General features: G+C 41.7%; 8 protein-coding genes across 10 annotated transcripts; 2 read left to right on the top strand and 6 right to left on the bottom strand.

Annotated features, from left to right (window-relative positions):
• Positions 1 to 190: 190 nt before the first annotated feature.
• On the bottom strand, positions 191 to 2144 carry LOC130690964 (twinfilin-like). Its single transcript, XM_057513847.2, has 8 exons — positions 1994 to 2144; positions 1857 to 1934; positions 1583 to 1694; positions 1362 to 1524; positions 1037 to 1274; positions 832 to 975; positions 628 to 749; positions 191 to 545 (listed from the first exon to the last, which is right to left on the bottom strand). Exons 1-8 carry the CDS (start codon positions 2016 to 2018, stop codon positions 387 to 389), a joined length of 1041 nt encoding a protein of 346 aa, XP_057369830.1. The 5' UTR covers positions 2019 to 2144; the 3' UTR covers positions 191 to 386.
• LOC130690953 (guanine nucleotide exchange factor subunit Rich-like) lies at positions 1993 to 7527 on the bottom strand. Its single transcript, XM_057513831.2, has 6 exons — positions 7381 to 7527; positions 7208 to 7315; positions 6624 to 7147; positions 5003 to 6560; positions 3652 to 4939; positions 1993 to 3579 (listed from the first exon to the last, which is right to left on the bottom strand). The coding sequence occupies exons 1-6, from the start codon at positions 7519 to 7521 to the stop codon at positions 2810 to 2812; spliced, it is 4389 nt and encodes a 1462-aa protein (XP_057369814.1). The 5' UTR covers positions 7522 to 7527; the 3' UTR covers positions 1993 to 2809.
• Positions 7528 to 7895: 368 nt separating this feature from the next.
• On the bottom strand, positions 7896 to 9490 carry LOC130690965 (deoxyhypusine hydroxylase-like). Of its 2 annotated transcripts, none has more exons than XM_057513848.1 (4): positions 9375 to 9490; positions 8718 to 9010; positions 8313 to 8645; positions 7896 to 8254 (listed from the first exon to the last, which is right to left on the bottom strand). In XM_057513848.1, exons 2-4 carry the CDS (start codon positions 8998 to 9000, stop codon positions 7947 to 7949), a joined length of 924 nt encoding a protein of 307 aa, XP_057369831.1. In that variant the 5' UTR covers positions 9001 to 9010; positions 9375 to 9490; the 3' UTR covers positions 7896 to 7946. The 2 variants fall into 2 exon arrangements, with proteins under 2 accessions (XP_057369831.1, XP_057369832.1); XM_057513849.2 differs by lacking the exon at positions 9375 to 9490 and adding an exon at positions 9069 to 9217.
• An 859-nt stretch (positions 9491 to 10349) lies between these two features.
• Positions 10350 to 13229, bottom strand: LOC130690955 (uncharacterized). Its single transcript, XM_057513835.1, has 8 exons — positions 13094 to 13229; positions 12800 to 13023; positions 12447 to 12681; positions 12316 to 12384; positions 11944 to 12254; positions 11729 to 11887; positions 11541 to 11667; positions 10350 to 11479 (listed from the first exon to the last, which is right to left on the bottom strand). The coding sequence occupies exons 1-8, from the start codon at positions 13131 to 13133 to the stop codon at positions 10458 to 10460; spliced, it is 2187 nt and encodes a 728-aa protein (XP_057369818.1). The 5' UTR covers positions 13134 to 13229; the 3' UTR covers positions 10350 to 10457.
• A 138-nt stretch (positions 13230 to 13367) lies between these two features.
• Positions 13368 to 14376, bottom strand: LOC130690971 (flexible cuticle protein 12-like). The gene is made up of 3 exons (XM_057513857.2): positions 14251 to 14376; positions 13973 to 14175; positions 13368 to 13759 (listed from the first exon to the last, which is right to left on the bottom strand). The coding sequence occupies exons 1-3, from the start codon at positions 14260 to 14262 to the stop codon at positions 13552 to 13554; spliced, it is 423 nt and encodes a 140-aa protein (XP_057369840.1). The 5' UTR covers positions 14263 to 14376; the 3' UTR covers positions 13368 to 13551.
• A 629-nt stretch (positions 14377 to 15005) lies between these two features.
• LOC130691057 (acetylgalactosaminyl-O-glycosyl-glycoprotein beta-1,3-N-acetylglucosaminyltransferase-like) lies at positions 15006 to 16569 on the bottom strand. The gene is made up of 5 exons (XM_057513961.2): positions 15684 to 16569; positions 15539 to 15619; positions 15404 to 15466; positions 15266 to 15326; positions 15006 to 15194 (listed from the first exon to the last, which is right to left on the bottom strand). The coding sequence occupies exons 1-5, from the start codon at positions 16534 to 16536 to the stop codon at positions 15023 to 15025; spliced, it is 1230 nt and encodes a 409-aa protein (XP_057369944.1). The 5' UTR covers positions 16537 to 16569; the 3' UTR covers positions 15006 to 15022.
• Positions 16570 to 17529: 960 nt separating this feature from the next.
• LOC130690962 (beta-1,3-galactosyltransferase 5-like) lies at positions 17530 to 18963 on the top strand. 2 transcript variants are annotated; one of them, XM_057513843.2, is made up of 3 exons: positions 17530 to 18384; positions 18442 to 18623; positions 18707 to 18953. In XM_057513843.2, exons 1-3 carry the CDS (start codon positions 17616 to 17618, stop codon positions 18824 to 18826), a joined length of 1071 nt encoding a protein of 356 aa, XP_057369826.1. In that variant the 5' UTR covers positions 17530 to 17615; the 3' UTR covers positions 18827 to 18953. The 2 variants fall into 2 exon arrangements, with proteins under 2 accessions (XP_057369826.1, XP_057369825.1); XM_057513842.2 differs by having other exon boundaries at positions 17531 to 18384; positions 18442 to 18646; positions 18707 to 18963.
• Positions 18964 to 19180: 217 nt separating this feature from the next.
• LOC130690956 (mitochondrial potassium channel ATP-binding subunit-like) lies at positions 19181 to 22179 on the top strand. The gene is made up of 10 exons (XM_057513836.2): positions 19181 to 19338; positions 19442 to 19754; positions 19812 to 20125; positions 20194 to 20410; positions 20480 to 20638; positions 20695 to 20898; positions 20964 to 21083; positions 21145 to 21248; positions 21308 to 21809; positions 21961 to 22179. Exons 1-10 carry the CDS (start codon positions 19277 to 19279, stop codon positions 22057 to 22059), a joined length of 2094 nt encoding a protein of 697 aa, XP_057369819.1. The 5' UTR covers positions 19181 to 19276; the 3' UTR covers positions 22060 to 22179.
• The last annotated feature ends 909 nt before the right edge of the window (positions 22180 to 23088 follow it).

The following is a 23088-nucleotide window of genomic DNA, read 5'->3' as shown; positions in this document are numbered from 1 at the left end:
CTCGTAAGCGAACTCTGAAGAATAAAAAAATGAACTTTGGTCGCGTTTTCCTTAGCGTAAGGTAGCGTAAGAAACGTAAGATTGTGAGGATTCACTGCACATTACGATTTTTGTTGTCCGAGTTCGCAATATTACCTGATAATGTAATAATGCAGCGTTTTGCGTGGTATGAACCGATAAAGAAGACGAATCGAATTTGTTTCATTATTTGTTCCACACAAAATCACACAAACAGCTTATAATTGCGCTTGCCATTAAATACCACTGGATAGGAAAACAGTCTATAAGCTAGGCACTTACCATAAAACAATGCTCTTTGCTTCTGACATTTCATTTTCAACTGCATGTTTAAAAAACTGGGTATTTGCGTTTTTAGTTGTGACAAATCAGACATGCTCTTGTGGTTTTTGATTGGTTAAGCGACGTGCGCCTCTCCCAGGAGGACCTTTAGGTTTTTCAAATTTAGGTTGGTGAAGGTTCTTTTTTGGGTGCAACTCATCCATCACAAACTCTTCTGTCAATTCCTCTCCTTTCTCAACTTCGATCTAGGGAATTTAATAAAATTTCAATTCACTAATTTTAAACGACGCACATTAAGTGAAACATTATTTAATGCACGCAGCTTACCTTTTTGTCAATTTGAATTAGCAGTTTGTTTTCAATCAAGTCAGTGATAGGTCCTTTACAACTCGAGTAAAGCATGCGCTCGCGAATCGAGCATGCGTAGCCAGGCATAGAATAGATAAAGACTAGTAAAACCGAAAGAAATAAAAAAAAAAATCATTAAATATGTGGTATGGTGTCTTATTCTCTATGCAGCAGCTTTCAAACCTATGCTCTCAAGGAAATCGCCTTCGTGTGAATGCGGGAAACGAAAGAGATGATATCTTCCATGATCATCTGGTACCCGACTACCCAAGACGTGGACGTTAACCTCTTCTGCGTTTTCAAGATTGACGATTTCCTTGGCCATATCTTTTAAGGGAAAAAAAGTTCAGTATCGTAGTCGTCTAAGCTGATACGAAATATCATTGACCAATGCTTAGCTGGACGTAAGAATAGCTTTTGTGCTTGAAATCAATCATGGCCTTTAGCCCAGCTTCAGCGATAGGGAAAGCAACGCCGCTGAGTGTTTGATGTTTTGAATCGTAACCTATATGTGCATTTGTTTCGGTTTTTTTAACCAACGCCAGTTCTTCTTCTGCCATAGTCAAAGGGGCTGGGGCTGCTGCATTTCTTTTTTGCTTAAGATAGCCCTTAAGAGTCAAATCCTCCTATTAAACAGATGTATGGAGACAGAAAAACTAGTTTAAGTTTTACTTTGTTATGAAAAGATATTCACAATTTAAATTAATACTGACTGGAACTGTTCCAAGGATGTCTTCTTTAATTTGCCCAGTACCAAACTGGGTTTTTAGAGTGGCCTTAGTTGATGCATAGATCATTTTTTCTCTTACTGGGGCATGCTCAGGTATCCAAGTAATAAAGAGCCACTCATAGCCCAAGGAGTTTTGAGAATCAAACCTGCATAATATGTAAACTTCAGTAACAAAAAAATTCACAAGGAACCTGTTGGGATTACCTGAAGAGGAGGTAGGCCGGTTGATTTTCTTCCAGTAGGAAAGGAATTAAGTTGTCAAAATCTTCTTCCCAGTTTGACTGCTTTTTTGCAAATTCATTTAGGCTTAATTCCTCTGTAAAGCATAATTAAAGTTCAATATTTGCTTATAAACAATGGCTTAAATGATAAGCTATCATGGGTGAACGTCAAATACTTATTGATCAAATTCCAATGTTGATAATCAGTATTATTTTATCAGCCAAAAGTATACACATTCCTAACACAACCCAATTACCATTTATGATTGAAACTCTGAAGACTCGAATTTGTCCATCCCTGCACTTGCCGAAAAATGAAATAAGCTCGTTGTTTCCTGAATGAGGAACTCAAGTTGAAAATCACTCGACCCGAACGTTTTTATCACAAATGTACCTCTGATTCCAGTTTGATGCGACATTCTCAGAGAACCGACTCGATATTATGTACAAATGATTCTTTTTAAGGATTTGCAGTACACAATAATGAGATCTAACTGAATTGGGCAATATTGGAGCACACACTAGCTCTTGCTTTGTATTGTTAACAGACGATTACAGAGACACGAAAAAATACCGCTAGGTGCCCCACTTTTCAAAAGATAGGGCGGAGCGAGCCCAAACCATCAAATTTCGCGGTCTTACAATTCGAAGCCAGTCCTCATATCAGACGTTAGATTTTTCGGGCTGGCAACTGTAAAAGCATACGATAACAAATTTTTCATCTAAGCAAGGAAACGCTTAAAAGCAACGGAAATGCGCCATTCATGTTTCCGTAGTTTGGTCCTAACAAAAAAAAAAACTGCTATCACCTCAAAATCATTAGCGACTGCTGGTATAATAATAGGACACGAATTCCTCCTTTGTATTTCGTAATATTAAGGCACAACACGAAGTTATTCTTTTCTATACAAATTTTGCCCGTACTCTATGGCCGACCCGTTATCATCAGAATGTCTCGTTAAGAAAACTGAAATTTCACAACATCGGTTTGTCGATAGCGCACAATGTTGAAGAGTGTTTGATTCTTCTTTCTCTTTCCCTCTTCTTGCTTTTGTACCGAGCTGCTCTGAAGTTGAAAGATGAATAACAAGAAGAACAATTTGGAACAAGACAGGAATGGAAATCCAAGTCAAATGTCAAATCAAAAACAAAAGAGAATGAAAGAAACAGATCCAAATCGAGTTATTCAGTGGCACAAATAGAGAAGCGATTATGAAATAACACAGCTAGAACCCTGTTGAGCTGGTACTGGTTCGCCTTGATGTTGATTGACTTGCTGCTCTTTTTTCGTTGATTGCTCCAACAAAGCACCTTCAGGTGGTAGGTCCAATTTACCATTGGTCTTAAAAACGGGAATATCCATATCCTCTTCCGGGACACGACCCAATGGCGTCAATAAAGTCACAGAAGTATGGCGCGATTTAGTGCCAGTCCCCTGAATTGCTGCTCCAGATTCTAAGACAACGCTTGGTTCCGCGGGTAAAGCCAACGGGCCATTGCTTTGAGGCAGAATAAGTTTAGTTAAAATACCCACTTGCCCGTATATGACGTTCATAAAAGGCCGATAGCCTTGGCAATCCGTCTCTGCCCAATGTGACAAAGCTAGCAACGCATCTCTCAGTCGCGTGACAACTTCAATCGTTGCCGCTTGGTTTGATGGCTGACAACTGTTTAAAGCACTTCTCATCATACTGACTAGCCTTAGAACCGCCATAGCGTCTCGAAGGGTCACTGCCAAGATCAACGCCCAATCCAAACAGTCAGCCTCGGTGAAGAGTTGAAGTAGGTATCTTAATTGCAACTCTGATTGGGCGTTGGCTTTCTGGAGTGGTTCGTTAATCGCAGCGGAAGCCGACGCTACTTCTACCGTCATCGTATGCACGCCCCATGAAGATTCTTGTAAGCTATCCAGATCGTTGAGACGATCTTCGCCAGCCAGACTCATTTGATCCCCTTCACTTTGGACGCTCCATTCCTCCTCTATGAAAATATGTGTAAAATTTTTTTTTTAAATTCAAAATGAAAAGCTAATAATAATAAAATAATAATTACGGGAAGGAACATGAGGTTCCAATTGCGCTTCAACTGTTTGAAGCAACAGTCCACCATTAATCGGCTCGAGTAAGGCTTCACCGTTCTGTCTGAGCTGATAAGGAGGATCAGATCGAGCCGATGACATTACAGGGGTGGCGGTGACATCCACTTCCAATGCTTGCAACTTCTCTTCGAGCGATATACTACGGTTGGACAACTTCCGAACGGTCTGAGTGCTCACTGTAGGGAAAGGCCAGTTAAAATCTGTATGTAAACGGCGTGTGGCGCTAACAAAATCATCCACCCGGGCTGCTCTCATTCTTTCTCTACTCAGCCAGTTAACTAATGGACATTCAAAATGGGCAACCAAGTAGCCGAGATCCCTCAGACGACCGGCTGAGAGTAGACGACGGACATGTCGTTGTAAAATCAAATCCATATAGAGTTCTTCTAGTGATGGATCTGGTGGATCGTGTTCCCCTGTGATCGTAATTGGATGAGAATTAACCGGAGCTGATTTCTTCCTGGGCGGAACTTCTTTTCCTGCTGGTGGTGTAGAAAAGTTTTTGGTGATTGGAATTGTTTCGCTGATTGAGCGAGTGATCTCACGATGGAATCCGGCATTTGTTTCTGAAGATGGAGATTTCATGCTTCCGGCCGTCCGACTTCCAGGACGGTGGACAGTAGACCCCAATAAAAAATTAAAATCCTCGGGGTTGGGACTCACTGGAGGGGTCTGCGAGCCCAGGCTTATTTTTGATGGTAGGAGAGATCCCGCAGGACTAGGAGCTGACCCAGGTTTCCAGGTCGACGAAAAACTGGGCGTCGCTGATTCAGCATCGCTGGGATCGATGGCACGTAAAAAGCGGACCAGCTCTTTAGCCAGATCCCAGCTACAATTTTCAAGCGCAGCATCCAAGAGTACAGTGGCGTACTGTCGACTGACTGACACAGGTTCCATATTTTGCAAAATAATGAGATAAGAAGCGGCCAAATCCAACTGCTTCGAATCCAGACAACGCTGGAAAAGTTGGCGAGGATTGGCGGCCACACCAGCACCGAAAAGATAAGGCCAAAGAGCCACTTCTGTTTTCCGCGCACACTGGACAATAGTTTTTAGATAAACGGGAAATTCTTGGATAAATTCGAGCACGCTCGGTAATAAAGCATCGGGTATGGGCTCTTTGCTTGTTGCTTCCTCTTCGAGCACCTCATGCAAAAGCAGCTCCAATGAATGGGAAAAATAGGGTAAAGCAGTGCAGCCACGGGCAATCTCCCAGGCATGGAATCCCAAGTTGCGTCGAATCTGTTCAAATTCAAAATTACTAGAACAACATAAAATAGATTTAACAGACAAAATCGTTTATACCAGCTGTCGGAAGATGTGGTGAAGGTAAACTTGGCTATTTCGTTCCAAGACACATAAAGGAATAAGCCACGGATTTTCCGACGTTCCGCTGGAAGGATAAAGCAACGTGTCCGTTTCGACACCGAGCAGAATGGCTTCTTCAAAGAGAACCGACAGAGGATAGATATGAAGCTGGAACGGCAACATGATCCGCTTGGACATGAAGGCATGATGACCTTTATCGCCTTCACGGGGGTAGAGTGGGAGCCAGACACGCATTCCATGAGCACCACAACAGAGCCATAGCGCCTGGGTCAGATGAGGCTTACTCGGACACATTCCTTCGGGGTTAGGAACCCAAAGAATTTCAACACTCGAAGCCAAGACGGTAGGTGCAGAGTAGTAGGCGGAACCTTCGTCACTTTCATCCGGTCCTTCGTTACGCTGTATTAGGAGAACACGGCCGCACACGTTGAGCAAAATGTTTTGCTGACAAGACGATCCGTGTGATTGTTGAGGTTCCGTGGCATGACTCAAGCTAGTCAATGTGGCTGCCACTAAGCATGCAGGATGTAAACCGAGCGTACTGACGTCAATTTCTTGTGTACGAGATAATTGAAGCTGTCCACTTCCTGATACCTCCGTTTCAAAAAGACTAATATGACAGTCTGAGGTGTAAACCAATAATGTATCCCGCATCATGTTAAGCAGGAGAATTTGTCCCGCCACTTGTTGTATGGTGCAGGAAGCATTGTCAAGTCGAGGATTGTCGCGAGGATAGAGTCGAACTTCGTCTCGGTCAGCACCAATATTGTAACAACCCATCACAACTTGCGCTTGGCCTCCGGTGCTTGTCCAAAGAAGCCCTCCAGCTACGACAAAATCGCGTTCTTGAGACTCGTTTCCAAATAACTTCCAGCGACGAGTTGAAAATGAATATAAAGCGAAACCCGTTCGACCAGCTACTGCAAGATTTTCGCACTTGGCGTCTAATGTAGCGAATCTCAAAGGCCAATTTCCGGCCATGTATGCCGATGGTGCCTGCACAATCAGCCATTGTTTACTGCTAAGTAATGCACCAGAATCGCCACCGGTAGAAGACGTTGTTCGGTGCGGGCTGGTGTCACTAATGTTGATGTATATTCTATCTTGTCCATGAAGGTAAAGCCGTTCCTTGGAGCTCATGCAAGGGTTAGCGGTTAACGGTGATTTAACCAATTCCATCTGTGTCAGTACATCGCCGGGCAAAGATATCATCCAGAGTTGATAGCCTTCGATGCCCCAGTCCATAGCGCGAACGGTCAAAGAATGATGTTGAGCTGAACCATAGTCCCAATTAAGCGTGCAAAGTAACAACGCGCCAAAAGTGGACCATAAAGAAACAGCTCCCTCTGCCCAGCAAAGGGCCAAACAGCAGCCGTCTGGGCTCCACTTGAGCAGCTGAACAGGACCAGGTGAACCAGGGAAATCTTTGCTGCTCAGCTGCAGGGTGTGGGAAAGTTGTAGTCCACCAGTTGTTTCATCAATCGTGTAAACATCCGCATGCGAATTGCGCCGGCCAAATGCAACCAAGCGATACCTTTATTTCAGAGCATTGTAGTCTGTAAATCTAGCAGCAGTTTGAACCAAAAAACGTAAATACCTGTGATTTATAGCCGTGCACGTTACATCATCCAATGGCGCCCAAATACCTTGGACTTGATTAGGATCAAACTTTAAGGTAGTGGCTGTTAGGAATGCACCTCTTCCATCATTTAGGACTACAGCGAACCCGCCCAGTAATGGGGAGTAATCTATTAGTGAGACGAATGTGTTCGGTTCTGTTATGGGAACAGCTCTGGCGGCAAGCTGATCAACGCAAAATGGCACCCGTCTCAAGTCAAGGCAATAGTCCCGATTGAGGGTTCCATTCCAGTGATATCGCAAAATATGACCATATTTAGTTGACACCATCAGTTCATCTCGAATACAAACCATCCCTGTAGCACCACTGTCAATTGGTATTGTTTGGCAGTGCTTTAGACTGAATGCTGGAATGCTGTCTTTAATGAATAATTCAGCACTCTCCCTTCTCAGCCCTGGAACCGATGAATCTTTCTGCTCGTACAAGTGTTGCTGATCGGACAGGAAACTTAGATCATAGAATGACAAGTAGCCCTTAGATGTCTATGGTGTAAAAATGCATAATTGATGAAAAATCTTCTGAATATCAAACACAAAACATACAGTGACGGCAATGGCAGAAGAATCTGGCTTCCACTCCACTTCCTGATTTTCTCCATGTTCATTTAGTGATTTGTCGTCTCGCTTCAGGCAGGCCACAGGAACACATGGCTAGAATAAAGTTTTTCAATCTGGAGAAACTCCATATTTATAATTCAATCATGTTGGATGAATACCTTATTATACAGTATTGTAAGGGTGTCGGAAGACAATACAGCAACAAGGATTTTATCCCTATTGCACACGACTTGATGAATAACCGGGCTGCCCAGATCGGGCAGCCGGATAACTCTGGGCCAGTTTACCGGGTAGTACATACCTACCCTTTGCCACCAAGGCTTTTCAACAAAGATCTAATCAGATCAACTCAACGGGCAAAAAAAGAAGAACTGGGGTTAGGCTACATAAACATATTGTTGACAGCTCACACGAAAACAGTAAGTGAAGGGGTCAAATTACTCTAACTTGTCTTTTTTCTTTCCCTTCTTGCACGCCATCTATGGTTCATTCTCACGGCTAACGTAAAGGGTCCAACCACCCTAGGCCACACAATAAACCCAAGCACAAAACACTAGGCCAAAAAACCGAAAATGCTATCGTTAAAGCTTTTCTCGTGGGAAAGTGAACACCTGGTTGAAACATTAAAAGCTAAAAAAATATAGTTATTTAAATAACAAAAGCTAAAATGAAATTGTCCAGAACCAAGTTTATTTTTAACCGCGCGGAGTTATTTATACGATTATCAGTCTAAGTTAGTTAATCCATTAGCATACTGGAATTCTGGGCTATTTTCGTATTCACACATGTCCAACGCCACTTCACAACTTTCTTTGACCACCCTAGCAGAGTCTTCCACATATTTCTGGAGAATTTCCCGGCACTCGTCCTGGGCAATGGATCCGAGAGCCTCAGCGCATTCATGCCTAACCATTTCGTTTTCGTCAGCAAGTTCGAGCCGCTCGATCAGTTGCTTGATGCAGGCAGGGCTCTGTATCTGTCCAAGGACATAGGCAACTTCGTGCCTAAATAACGCACTATTGCATTTTAAACCTGCATTTCATACTCTTACATTTGGTAATCAACTTTAAAAATTTATTATTTCTAATACCTTCGGCCAGGGCTTTTACGCTTTCAACATCTCCTTTGTTTCTTAGGGCAAACATGGCACGATATCGTTCAAATAAAGGCAAAGTTTCGTCTAGTAATATAGTCTTCAATTCCTCCGTTTCTTTTACTGACGTTGATGGCGTTGGGTCCACGCTACAATACGGATTTTGCTGGTATGCACTATCGATCTCACATTTTTTCTTCTCATCAAGCAGCCAGTTTATACGTTGGACTGCCAGTTGGCAAGTCTCAGCAACTTCTATTACCTTGTCTTGACAATGATCTTGCAAGACGGGCAGAGATTCTGCGCTACCGATTGCACCAAGAGCTTCACCTATTTGAAGTAGACCATTTTTATACAGCATTTTTATACAGGGATATGAAATGAATGTGTTTAGTGCAATACCGGCTTCATGGCGAACCATCGGTTCTTGCTGAACATCCTTTAGTACAGACGTAAGCACAGGAATAGCCGAAGGATCTTGCATCTGTCCTAGGCAGTATGCTAGTTCGTGTTTCAATAGGGCTGAAGAGTCAGTGAAGCAGGATGAAATGCCTTCAACAGCTTTGGGTCCGCCAAGGTTGCGTAGGGTAAACAAGGCCCGGAAGCGTTCTTTTAGTGGTCTGCTGGTGTCATTGAGTACTTTGGAAACAGCCTCAATTTGGTTGTCAGTTGCTAATGCAGGCATGTTTTCCCGTCTGAAATTGTAAAATGTAGATCACATTTTCTTTTACATAATTTTTCATGTAATACTACCGATTTAGTCAGTAGGAAGAAAAATGGCAAAATGTCTATAATCTTAGATATAAAGCTGCACAACAAGCACTTGGAACATTTAGTTCAGATAGAAGTGGGTATTGTGAAGTGTGGACCATTGAACACACCACTTTAATTCAAGCTTCAGGGAGAACTTTGATTTTAGTGAACCTTGATAGCCGTTTTTTGTCAAAGTTCTTTTGTCCTCTAAATGACTACACAAAACAAGTTGTATGTTGTATGTTCAAATGACTGAGCACTGTTTTATTATAATATATTAGTTTTTAATGCGAGTTTTCAACATACCTTCCCTTGAATTGTAACGCGTGTAAGAACAAAATTTGACATTACATTCTTGTCGTCTGCTGTTAAAGCGACGTTGCAACCTACGTTTTGTTGTTAAAGTGAATTGATGTTAATGATAAATGTGCAATCGCTATTGGTAGGTCTATCTTTATCAACAAAAATAACAAAAATAGGTATCGAAGAGGGTCACATAGCTCGATGATAAGCTGCATGCATCCATGAACCTAGTGGCCATGGGGAGGCTTACGAACAGCCTACAAGCTACGATTACCTCTTCTCTACCTTCAGTTTGGGTCGATCTTCAACGTGTAGTGAACGGTACTACAGATCGATGTGAAACGTCTGTATACGTGTTTTTTGTCGTGTAGGTGTGTGGCAGTGTTGTGTGAATGTATGTGTGTAGTGTTTTTTTTAGTGTAGTGCCATTTAGCCCCGTTATAGTAGGCATGGCTCTTCTTTTTTCTTCTTCTTTCTTGAAGGATGTTTTTTCTTTCTTGCTCTTCTTTTTTCTTCTTCTTTCTTGAAGGATGTTTTTTCTTTCTTGCGAAGAGATGATGAATCTTGCGTATCCGTTGTGATGAAGATGCAGAGTCTTGCGTATTCCGATGTAATGAAGAATCTTGCGAATCCGTGATGAATCTTGAATGGATGGAGATGGTGGGTGGGAGGGGAGGGTGGTGGGAGGGAAGGGAGGGCTTGGAAATTGGCGGCGGCGGGACTTGAACCCAGGGACTACAGATTACAGCGTGGGTGATAACCACTGTGCCAGGACCGCACATTCAAATCAAATTTAGCTTCGGATGTCACCCATTCAAATACCGAGCTTATGTACAGAGCAGTGTAAATGAAAGATGGCGCTGTGGCATAGAGCGCGGCTGTCATGCTGGTTCCACGTGTTCGATTCTTTGTTTTACTATTTAAATATTTTTTTTACAGATACGAGAAGGAAAATTAAAAAAATAAATGAACAGTAAATAAACAATATTGGCGTTATATTAGCAATTTTCTTCAAACACGATAAGCCAACAATTAAAATAAATTGTACATCATTACTCTTTAGAAAAAAAAAAAATAAACAGATTTTCAGGCAAAAGCTAAATCGATAAAATCGTGTTGCGTGGTGGAAGGCGACGGTGTTGTAGTGGTAGCTTCGTTGGCACGGACCATTATGACAGGACTAGGTTCCTTCAAAGGCAATGGATTAGCCATGGGATAAGAATCAATAGGAGATATTTTAGCACGGATCCAGTCCAGATAATCCCAAATGGCAGTGTAGGCAGACGGAACATTGGGCATGCCACAGCCAACACCCCATGAAACGAGTCCGACGACGTGGTATTGATTAGATTTTGGGTAGTTTGGTGCGTTAACCAAGCAGGCCAGCGCTCCTCCTCCGTCACCAAAGCAAGAATCTTTACCGTCTTTATCGTAAGCGCACACGAAACCTTTTTTCGGTAGCTGGTAAAACTGTCCGAGGAAAGGACGGAGAGCTTTCTCGCAGAATTGAGCAGTCACTAGAGTTTGGCTGGTTTGTTTCAAGGTACGACTGAAGGTCGAAGTGTCGCCTTTTGCCTCTGAGGTAGACAGTTGTTGGCCCCAACCGGTGACAATGCAGTCCGAGTAGATGGGCTCGCTAGAAGGCGGCAAGCAGATGGTACCGACATGAGGCATGATGCTGAAATCAAGTGGGAATTTAAGTTGGAGAAGGGCAATGTCGTTCTGTAAATTTCCGGCGTAGAATTCTTCGTGGATAATAGTATTTTGAACTTCAACATCGTAAGACGGAAACATCTCGCCAAGGCCGCTCAAATCCCAGTCTCCGACACGGACGAAGAGCAGAGTGAATTGGAATTTGCGTACACAATGAGCCACTGTCAGGACGAAACGGGCCGAGATGATAGTACCAGCGCAAAGATAGTCTCCTGTTTGTCCGTTCACTACAGCAACGTGCCACGGGAACTCGGCAAAACTTGTTTCAGATTCCATCTGTGACGCTGGTTTGCGTCCGGACAGAACGCGAGCATTGATGCCACTCGACGATGAAACGCCACAGCGTTCATTATCGACTCCGTACATCGGCGGAATTGGCCTGACTGGTACATTGCCTACACGAGAAGTGGATGATAATTAATTATTTTCAAAATATGACCTAGCCGTCTAAATTACCTGTGCCAGGTGATCCCCAAACGGCTTTTGGTGGTGGTAAAAGTGCTCTTCCTTCTCCTTCGGATGTCCTGTTTTCACCAGTCCACAGCCCACCTGCGGCAGGAGGAATTTTGAATGTTTTCGAAGCCTGCAACCATAATGATTTAAATATTGAAATGCTTCGTATGGGTTAGTCAAAGATTTCATACAATTGCTCGTCGAGATCTGGAATTGCTGGCATCGGGGTTTTCAGTTTCAGCGACGATGGTCTGCATTGGTTGAGTTTGAGGTGGCGAAAATTCTAAAGTTGGTCGAAGCAGACCATCCCTCTGGTTGGGTGGTCGTCCGTCAGGCATTGGAACCATACCCTGCATAATTTGAATTAAATGAGTGGAACGGATAGTCGTAGTTCATGATTTTTTACCATGGGACGTGGATCCCGAATGGAATGCTGAAAAGAGCCATCGGGAAATATAAGAATCATCTCCGCCCAATCAGATCGCGGTGGGTTGAATCTCTGTAGCAGTCGAGGATCTTGCAGACCACTTTGCATAGGAAATCGTGGATCAAAATTGCCAGGTGAAGGTGGAAACATCCAAGGTTGATTCATAGACATAAGAGGGGCATTAGGGTTGAACCATGGGTTGTTAAGGCGTGGATCTTGCATCATCACAGGAGGAGCTCCGGTATGTGGCACTGGAGCGTTCTGAGGGGCTTCTGTAGCACTTCTGGGATCTATTGAATTATAAGAATTAAATGAAATGTTCAGTTGACATTACATTCTTTTTCTGCTTACTCTGTTTAGGCTTCTCAGTCATGGCAGATCCTGTTGATAAAGGCTGTTCGGTTGTTAAATTGCCGTTACCTTTAAAATTAAATGTCACGTCAGACTTGCAAGAAAACTACATCGAACTTGATTAGACTCACCCGAATCTATAATCTCGGGTGAGGAATCGGCGTCTTCGAAACCTGGCCAAGGCAAGATAACTGGGAAGGGAGCTGACGGATCCACGTCTTTGGCAGGTGCGGATCCATCGTGAGGCGGCAAGAACCACAAATCAGGTGTGGGTCTCCAACCTTCTTCTTCTAGTTTATCAAGTGTAGCGCAGCAAACGTATGTCCACGTAGGGCTAAAAGCTCCACATCCAAAGATGTCTCTGAACTGTTGGGCGTCATTAAATTAAAGTAAATGTAATTAGACAAATGTACACAAGACAAATAATAAACACACAACAGTTTTTAAAAATTTCGAGTCAATCGGAATAGGAAATACAATTTACCTCGGCACCGACCGTGAAACGCGTGCCTTCACGATCGTACACTATAGACTTGATGGGACATTTTACTCTTGGCAAACAAAATGTATCTGACAGTGGGCAGGCAACTTTGACATCGGCCGCTCTGCTCAACTCCAACATATCAGCAACTATTTTCTGCTCTGGAACCTTTTCGTCCACTGCTCTGGGCAACGAAAGCGACAAAGTTGACGTCACACATATTAAGCCTGTACAAAATGAAAACCATCAATCACTCTCTTGCTCGGAATTATTTATTTCAAAAAAAGACATTATTACCTATCAGTAAAAATGGGAGAATAAATTGAGGGTGACCCATCTTGCCTAACTTGCAGAGATGGAATAAATTGATCGACAAATACGGTCTCTGACGACACCTTCGTTTGTCACGGCCAACGCCATTAGTAACATAAGATTTGATTGGTCAATCTGTATTTCTTGCCCGAGGTCGATTATGTACATCTTTTTGAGCCCCTTCATTAAAAAATGATACTAACTCATTCTGGGAAGGGGCGATATAAATCGATTAACACGAAATTTTATAATGCAATCATTTAGGATCTTTATTAAGCTGTTTGATGTAGCCCTTTTATTAAATTTTTATCTCTGCAAGTTTAGCGATTAGAAATTGTTTATAAGGGAATTTTAGCGTGGAACAATGAACAAATTAAGACGGAGAATGGCAAATGAAACAACTTGCCACACATTTTTTGTCGCATTACATAATGTTAAAAAAATCAAATATCGGAAATGGTGATGACGGGGCGAAATCCTTTTTCATCAGCCGTCCAAACAACTGTCATTTTTTTTATCTTGCCGTCCTCAACGATGTTGTAAGAGTATTTACCACTCGAGACTATTCCAAACGTTTTTTCTCCGTCCGGCCCTTCGATTTCTTTCTGGCCACCCTTCTCCTCCATTTCGATTCCGTTGCTGCTGAGGTAACTGATTAAAAAATATGATATTAAATTACTTTTTTAAATTCAAAATTTCAATACGAAGAATCAAACATGTGCCCCGTTTGTGATGTTACATAAACTATCGATTTCTGCGAACAATTCCAATTTGATTTTTCATTATATTTGAATCTCTTGCACGACAATAAAGCTATAAAGTTGCATTATTAAAAATAGATCAAATAAGTCATTAGTGACGTACCCATATTCGTAAGCGCCGTTGAGGGATAGATGTTGATGTTGCGAGACAATGGTGGCAACCGTCGATGATGACGGAGGAATAGCATCAAGCACCAAGTCGGTTACTGAGATTGGTGGATCGAAGTCCGAGGCAAATGGACTGGTCGGTAACGGAGCAGCTTCAGTTGGCAAAATTACGGGTAAGAAAATGGCGATCAACACGCACTAAAGAAAGAAAACATATCCTTTTTGAATTATGGATTTAATCATTTAAAAGAGTAAAACAAACAGCGCTCATACCAACGGACGCATTCTGCAGACTATTGAATTTGGAACCGTGTGGATGATGATGTAGCTTTATACTGCAAGCATCGGCAACAGTCCCAGAACCTTTTATACCATACTTTAAGGGTTGGCACCATCCTTCATTCGAAATCGGAGACCGAAGAATGCCGTACTTTTTCTTATATTTCCTTATGCCACCAGCTGACAATTTCTATTCTTTCTCGCCGTTTGCATCACCAACCGAAAGCTAGCACTTTGTTGATAAACGACGTGTATTTTATTCTCTCTCATCTCGATTTGTCACGCAGAGAAACTAAAAACTGCCGTCTTGCCATATGTGTTGGATGCAAAACAAGCGATGAAGAAACTCCAAAAAGCAATTCTCGGTGCGGACCTTGGATTATCGAAGACGCATATCTATTGATAAAATATTCATGCGCATGGAATCAAATCCTCTTTCCCGGAATCTATAACCGGAGAATATTGCTTATGTTCCCCGTTGAGGTCACATATCCTACAACACCTTGTGCAATTGCTAGCAATTTATTTTCTGTTTTATTGCTTGTCATTTTCATCTATTCTTCTTTCTGGTGAAGCAACGATAAGTTTCAAGGTTAGAAAATTCATTCTTGTTTCACGCTACCTTTCAACGATTCTCCAAATCATGAAATTTTTCTCGTTCTCGATAAAGGAGGTGCATCATACTTAATCGTACAATGAAATCACGGACTGTATATGTGGAACGGATGATTAATGAATTTCACGCGCAGTAATAAACGTCGTTTATTCAGCAAATTCCTAAGTATTTACAGGCAATGCGACAAGTTAAATTACGTCGATAGACGAGTGAAACAATATCGTGCGATTGAAGAAACTGAACTTTGGATTGTGTCTGCCACATGGCAGTGGAACGGACGAAACAGGCATCCAATTTTTTGGGAATAAAGCGCTCGTAAATTCTGATTCATTTAGAAACGATATATGGGTTTGAAAGATAAAGGAATATGCAGATATTTCTTTCGCTTCTTACCTTCGAGATGAAAGAGATTTGATGCGGGCTTTTCGGGCGCAAATTCCTGTAAGATATACATCTGGAATGGAAACGACATTTCATATTCATACATACAATCGACAAATATTCAAGAACAAAAAAACTGTTCGACTATACCTTCCAAAGGAAAAAGCGGTGTAGTCTGTACGGCAGCTAATAAAGGTTGAATAGTGTCCCGACCTGTTAATACACGCACAGAATCCGATAAACATTAATCAAAAGCCGAATAAGGTGGCCCCAAATCATACGCACCTAAAAGATAGCCACCGCCGGAAAGAAAGGCTGGATACTTGGACCATGGCCAAACATGTCTACTGATGTAGTACTTGTTGTCTAAAAATAGATTTGAATTATGCGCTGTCAAAATAACTGTTAGAAACGTATGCGGGGTACGTACTTGGATCTCTTTGAGGACTGTCTTCCATAATTCCTAATCCGTAGAGGCGATTCATGGGCTTAAGTTGTTGCTTGTTAATCAATTTACTCAATACGTGAAAATTTAGGTAAGTGTCGTCATCACACTTCAGAACCAATTGAGCAGCTGGACAATGGCTGTAAGCCCAATGGAGCAACGCGACACTCTTTAACGTTAAATTTGCATACGTGTCGATAACATTCACCTGCACCACGTCTTCGTATTTTTCATTTTCATTCTCGAGCCGATTCTTAATCACTTTATCTTCATTAAGAGTTGATCCAACCAGAAAAATCAACTGGATCTCCTCTTCTTTGCGCAGACTTGGACCTGCCCATGTTTTGCGGATCAAATCTCTTTTAGCAGAATGTTCGGCAGCAGAGACCACTATAATCAGCAGAGTTCTTTTAACGTTTGGAACAAGTTCAATCGATCGATTTGCCCATTCCCGACACTTAAACTTTTGCTGGGCACTAATGTCGATAGGATAAATAAAGGACAGTACATCATTGACAACGGGCTCTACGTTATTGGATTGAAGTGAAGACGTGAGTGGTATTGGTTTGAGGCCAAGTCGCTGAATCGTGTAACCAGTATAACCTAACACACGTCGACGTGTGTTATGAACGTGCCCAACCACTGCACTGTTGTTGACAATGGCTACCTTTGGCTTATTCGTCAGTTGACGTACTGGAACATTAATAGGGAATCGAGAGGGGTTAAAGCGAATAATGAATATACATACCGCAATCACGGTCAGAACAAACAATTTAACAAAGACACTTTTCTTGTTGAACCTTCGCAAAAATTCCGAATGAGTGAACGGATACTTCATAGCTTTATTGTCCAAATCAAATTCAAGCAGGCAAACAAAAATTCGATTCATTCACATTAAGAGCTTCCAGTCCTACTCGCAATAGTTTATCTGGATGATTGAATCGATTGCAATTGGGCTTTGAAATGTAACTACCTGATCCTAGCACTCTTATTGATCAATCCATTTCCTTCGCCCCACACGGATATTGAATATGAATACTATAGAACACAACAAAAACAAGCACTAAAATTGAAGGTTAAACTTGTACTGTGCACCATAGCCTTGCGTTTCCATAATGTATAGACGGCTAGTGATTCACTTAGAAATTATGTTGCTAGATTGCCTTTGCTCTTCCGTGCTGCATCTGGCGCATTTTTCATTCCACCGAGCATTACCGACATAACGGCCTCGTTTCACTGAAATCGTACTATGGCAATAAAGACTGCCCTCTTGTCGTCATTGAACTCACGAAAAAAGGAACTGTTCACAGAGCTCCAGTTTTTGTTTTTCGGTTCAAGACTCTCTCAAGTTTAGATGACTATAGAGCGAATCGACCATTGATCTCTGTTTGTAACTGGATACCTTATAAAGTAGGGATTTTAATTGTTACACCATGCCATCTCTCTTTGAAATAAATTTAAGTTTCCGCCGGCAAGCAAAAACCATTGTAACAAGATGGTAAAATGAACTATTCATAGACACACAGTACGCTCCACTAATTCCTCTTGTCTTTTTTTAATTCAAAGAACTTCATGGTCCGTAAAACAAATTTCTTAAAAGGTGCACCCTTCCCTGTCCACCTCCCAATAAATCAGTGTACAGTTGCCAACACTTGGCTACTGCCTTCTTGTAAATGCACCTCTTGGTGAATAAGGCTAAATTTGTTTCGGCAATGCGGTTTGCGGAAGTAAGCAACTGAAAATAAAAAAAATGCTAAAAGGTGCCTGTTAAGGTAAAAGGTAAAGCAACCAATCAGAAAGCGGTAAAGTTCCCTACCTTAATGCGTTTTGCATTTGTTTCTTTGATACACAGGGAATTAGACGTTTAGTTTTATCTTCTGCAAATCAAAACAGTGTCACCAGTGCAAATCTGCCAAGATGCTGAAGAGATCTGTTAAAAAATGGGTATCCAGCGGAGTGTGGTTCATCATAATTCTTATCCTGTTTTTCTTCCTGGTAGGTCGGTTCGAACATCAGCCAAAGCTAACTCGTTTAGAGGCAAAACATTCTGATATTTTGAGGAAAAGCTCACTAATTGGATACACGAATTACACTATCGAACGACTGGGTTTAAAGCCCATACCATTTGTCTCCCCACTTGAGCCAAATAGTAAAGAACAAGTTATCAACGATGTTCTTTCGTTTGTTTATCCTATTGATATTAATCTCAATGGGAAATTCAAATGTCGTCACTGGGACGCTCGATCTACGAATACAGAAGACTATAACAAAACTTTGCTAATTGTGGTGATTTCGGCTGCAGAACATTCGGCCAAAAGAGACTTGATCCGAAGAACGTGGGCTAGCCCAAGTGTACTAAATGTGGACTGGATACAAGTGATTTTTCTGGTAGGATCAACTCGTGACGAGAATAAAGTTACAACGGAGCAGTTGAAGAAGGAAAATGCCCAGCATGAAGATTTGGTGCAAGTGAACGTTGTTGACACTTACGCAAATTTGACGTTAAAGAGTGTAGCCATGCTACATTGGACGCATAGTCACTGTCCGGGTGCTGAACTGGTCCTCAAGTGCGATGATGACAATTACATCAACTGGAACGTTTTCATGAAAATTCTTCCAGCTATCAACGCCACTAGAAGCATTTATGGCACTCCAGTGCCTACTCTATTTGCTGAGAGATGGAAAAGTACGTGCTTTTTCCGGAGTTAATAAAAGCTAAACTTATGGCGATTTTTATTACCAGGTCAGAAACATTACGTTAGCCGGCTAGTATGGCCTTGGCCCCGTTATCCTAGTTATCTCATGGGCGGCTGTTATGCTATATCCGGTCAATCCATCACACCTCTTCTAGGAGCCACTCAGACAACGCCGTTCTTCTGGATCGAAGATATTTATTTAACCGGCTTGTGCGCTAGCAAAGCAAACGTTACTCTACAAACCCACCCAAAGTAGTCAAATATAATTAAACGTATTTTACCTTCTGACTGTAGTTTTTAATCTTTCTGCAGATACTACCATCCAGATATCCCAGAGAAAGGTCAATTAAATTCTTGCTTTGTGCGGAAGACAGCTATCTGGCAGACCCGGTCTTCAAAACAATTGGCAATATCCCACAAAGTTACCAGTAACGTCTACCGTAATCAGCTTCCTTGCATCCCAAAAAGCAAGATCCCTCCCAAATGTGTTTTTGGAATATTTTGCTGATATGCTAACGCGGTTTCGGTTTCGTTAAAAGAGCGCTTCAGAAGAAGCTGTGTTATAAATTATTTAATTTCGAGTCAGTACATTAACTATTTACCCTTATGCTAATAACAGTTTATTCAGAATCATTTATGGTTTTTTAGTCTGAAGGAAAAATTTCAATACAACGACTAACAATTTCAAATGAGACTAACGGCAGGATTGCTCAGTCAGAATGAAAACATTGCGCAACTATGGAGTTAGTGGTGTAGTCAACACTTATTTTGCGTCGTCTGCTCCTGGTAATTCTACAAGTTTTTGGTAACTTTCTAGTTTTAAAACAGTGTTTTCATATGCCTACCTGCCTTTTCTAAAAAAATTTACACATTATTGGTACCATGATAATTTGTAGAATCATAAATTTGCTTAATCAAACTTCACATACAAGTGCGCGTCTTGGGTAAGGAGGTCACTGTCATTTGTTTAATGCTCTTTTAGGTTGCTTGATTAGTAAACATTTTTGCAAGTGGTTCCTCTCAAAATTAAATCTATAAATTATTTAGCTCCCAAAGGTACCTATTCAAGACATTAAAATGCAAAGCAGTGCAAAGTGTCAAGCAGACCTTCAGTACCCAGTCAACAAAAACAGCTGCCAAGGAGACATCATCCATATCACTTAGGTTATTGGGACTCTCTTGCGGAGCAGGATTAATTGTAGGAAAACAGCTGTTCAACTCTGAAAGTCGGGTTTACTGTGAAGCAAAGCTTACATCAAGAATTATTGAAGATGAACAAAGCAAACAACCCAAATTTGACTGGCACAGATTTTGGGAACTTTTAAGGCCACACTGGTGGTATCTCATCATTGCTGTTTCAGTATGTTATTTTACAGCTTTTTAAAATCATTACATTAAATGATTCTTTTCTTGCTAGAGTGCTTTTGTCGTGGCAATTCTAAACATTGAAATTCCTCGGTTGCTGGGAGATATGATCAATGTTGTCTCCAACCATCTGAATAACGACGCTGAAAGTGCCGTAGAAAACTACTGGCAAGAGCTAAAAGTACCAGCAATGAGGCTCGGCATTATGTATGTCGCCCAAGCGGCCTTTACATTCGTTTACATCCATACATTGTCATGTGTTGGTGAGCGTATGGCCTGCCAGCTCCGTCAAGATCTCTTTTCCGCTATAGTTCGTCAGGATATAGCGTTCTTTGACAGTCATAGGACGGGAGAACTTGTTAACAGGTGTTTTTTTTTACGTCTTTTGCTAATAATTAGTCCGCACATCATTAATGGTTTCTTTTCCACTACAGATTGACTACTGACGTACAAGACTTTAAGAGTTCTTTCAAGCTTTGTGTTTCACAAGGGCTAAGGAGTATCACCCAAACAATTGGTTGCATGGTGTCTATGTATCTTATCAGCCCCCCATTGACTCTGTATATGGCAACTATAGTTCCAGCGGTTATAGGAGTGGGAAGCTTATTAGGGAAATTTTTAAGGAACCAATCACGCGCTGCTCAAGCTCAGGTAGGAGGCTTAACATGATTTAATATGGCTTAATATGATTGTCACATTCTGATCTTAAATTCTTGAAAGGTGGCCAAGTCGACAGCGGTTTGTGATGAAGCGTTAAGCAACATTCGAACTGTTAGGGCCTTTGCAATGGAAGAGAAAGAAATGGAATTGTATGCACAAGAATTGGAAAAAGCAAGGACAATGCAAGAGAATCTTGGCATGGGCATTGGACTATTCCAGGTATATGAAATAACAAGTTTTGAGCTTACAATTTTGTGACGTGAGGTTTTCTGCAGTCAGGTGCAAATCTTTTTCTCAATGGCATCGTTCTTGGAACAGTAGGTATTGGCGGATCTTTACTGTCGTCAGGTCAGATCAAACCGGGTGATCTCATGGCCTTCCTAGTCGCTACGCAAACTATTCAGAGGTCTTTAGCGCAGCTCTCTCTCCTCTTTGGCCATTACGTTCGTGGTACATCCGCTGGCTCTCGAGTTTTTGAGGTAATTCCTATTTATACGCTTCTTAACTTTGATAGTTCTGTTACTAATTTAATCATATTTGACAGTACACCCACCTCGAGCCTAGAATCCCTCTCCATGGAGGCAAAATTATTCCCTTCCACTCCCTTTTTGGCCAAGTGGAATTCAAGAATGTTCATTTTTCATACCCCACTCGCCAAGATCAAGTAATAGACAACAAGTAAATGTCAAATTTGTTTGATTATCCCATTATGTCTATTTAAATAGAAAGTGTTGAAGGATTTCACACTAACCCTGCCAGCGGGCAAAGTCGTCGCTTTGGTTGGCAGCTCTGGCGGTGGTAAATCCACTGTCGCAGCGTTGCTGGAAAGGTAGTATGTTCATTAAACATTTATCTCTTAAAACTTCATTTGATAAATTTTTGCAATAGGTTCTATGATACAGATAGCGGAGCAATTACAATCGATGGTCATAACATCAAGAACCTGGATCCGACATGGCTACGTGGACGAGCGATTGGTTTCATTAATCAGGAGCCAATTTTATTCGCCACATCCATATTAGAGAATATCCGGTATGGTAAACCCTCGGCCTCGGACTTTGAAGTGATGGAAGCAGCCAAACTGGCTAACGCTGATGATTTCATCCGGTCCTTCCCCAATGGTTACGCGACGCGCGTAGGAGAAAGGGGCGTGACCATTTCTGGTGGTCAAAAGCAACGCATCGCTATTGCCCGGGCACTATTGAAAAATCCGTCTATTCTCATCTTGGACGAAGCGACTTCCGCTTTAGATGCTGAATCAGAGAAGCTTGTACAAGATGCTCTGGACAAGGTTGCGGCGGGCAGAACCGTTCTGATTGTTGCACATCGCTTGAGTACCATCCAGAACGCGGACATTATTGCAGTGGTCTCTAACGGAACTATTGCCGAGGTAACCAACTTTATCCATCGTAAATCCTCGTTTATCCTGTACTTAAAACAAACAAAATCTCTTGTCGCGCGTTGGCAAATCCCCTTCCCAATTGTCGTTTAAAACTCAGACTGCAGATTTAAAGACGTATACGCATTTGTTTGCTTTTAAGTTGGGCACTCACAAAAGCCTTGTGGAAAAACGTGGTCTTTACTGGAACCTGATCCGGCAGCAACAGCAGAATCATTCGAATCAAAGTGCTGGAGCCTAGAGACGGAGTTTTTAAAATAGCCCAATGATACTAGCGTGGTTTTGTTAAAATAGGACTTTGTTATTGAAATGTCTTGTTGTTAATAGGTTTCAGCAATTAAAAGTTTAAAAGCCGGAAAAATGCAGTACTACTCGTTCGAACACTAGATGGCCCAACCCTAACCGAGAGTGATAAATCGTTGCGTAGTCGTGAGTTGGCTTTAAGGAAAAAAAATAGGGTTTCAGGCAATCTAGTTTCCAATCTTGACGTGAACTTGAAATTGCTTTCTGTGTACGGTATCTGTTATTTTCCTGATGACCCATTTATACGGTCAAAAAGGGCATGGACACATCACATGTTGGCTCCTTTAAAAGAGGTTAACTATTCAATTTTTGGCTTTCTCTTTTTGTTAATTTGATTAAACTTCTGCTCTCGTTATATCCCATGAGTCTCATTATAAACAGATCAGGATATTGGGTTTTGTTATCTTCATAACATCCCCAAAAGTATTAGAACTGGGCAACAGGCTAACCTTGTCGCTATGGTCTCTCGACTTTTTGCACACCACAGAAGACTTATGCCTTCAACATTTTTTGTTGTCCAGGAAAGAAAAGTACGCCTGACTTTCCAGTGGCGTGTGCTGAATATTAAGACGTAAGAGAATCAGAGAAAAGGTTGGGAAAGCCGGGCAACGTGCCACTTGCGTGTCGTACACTACACATACCCTTTGGGTCACGGTCCATTCACGTGAGCATAAGATTTTCCAGTTGTTTTTCCTGATCGTTTCATGAACGTGAAAATTTGGCATTAATTGATGAACGAAACTAAAAATGAACATGCTTCGTCGTCCGATATCAACTAATAATCGAAACCGTGAAGCTTTTCGAGAGCAATGACCTGAAAACGGGATATCTATTATTATACTTCGTTATTTTGTGTTGCCAAAACAACACCACCACAATACGTGGATGGTGAAAAAAACAAACATTTTTTTACAATGTAGTACAGCTTCTCTGAGGCCTATAACAAAGGAGGCTGGAAACAGCAGCC

The sequence above is a fragment of the Daphnia carinata genome, chromosome 1, assembly GCF_022539665.2.
Source record: "Daphnia carinata strain CSIRO-1 chromosome 1, CSIRO_AGI_Dcar_HiC_V3, whole genome shotgun sequence".
Classification (NCBI taxonomy): Eukaryota; Metazoa; Arthropoda; class Branchiopoda; order Diplostraca; family Daphniidae; genus Daphnia; species Daphnia carinata.
The sequence above is the reverse complement of the archived record's forward strand: the minus strand, read 5'-3'. Positions and strand labels throughout refer to the sequence as shown.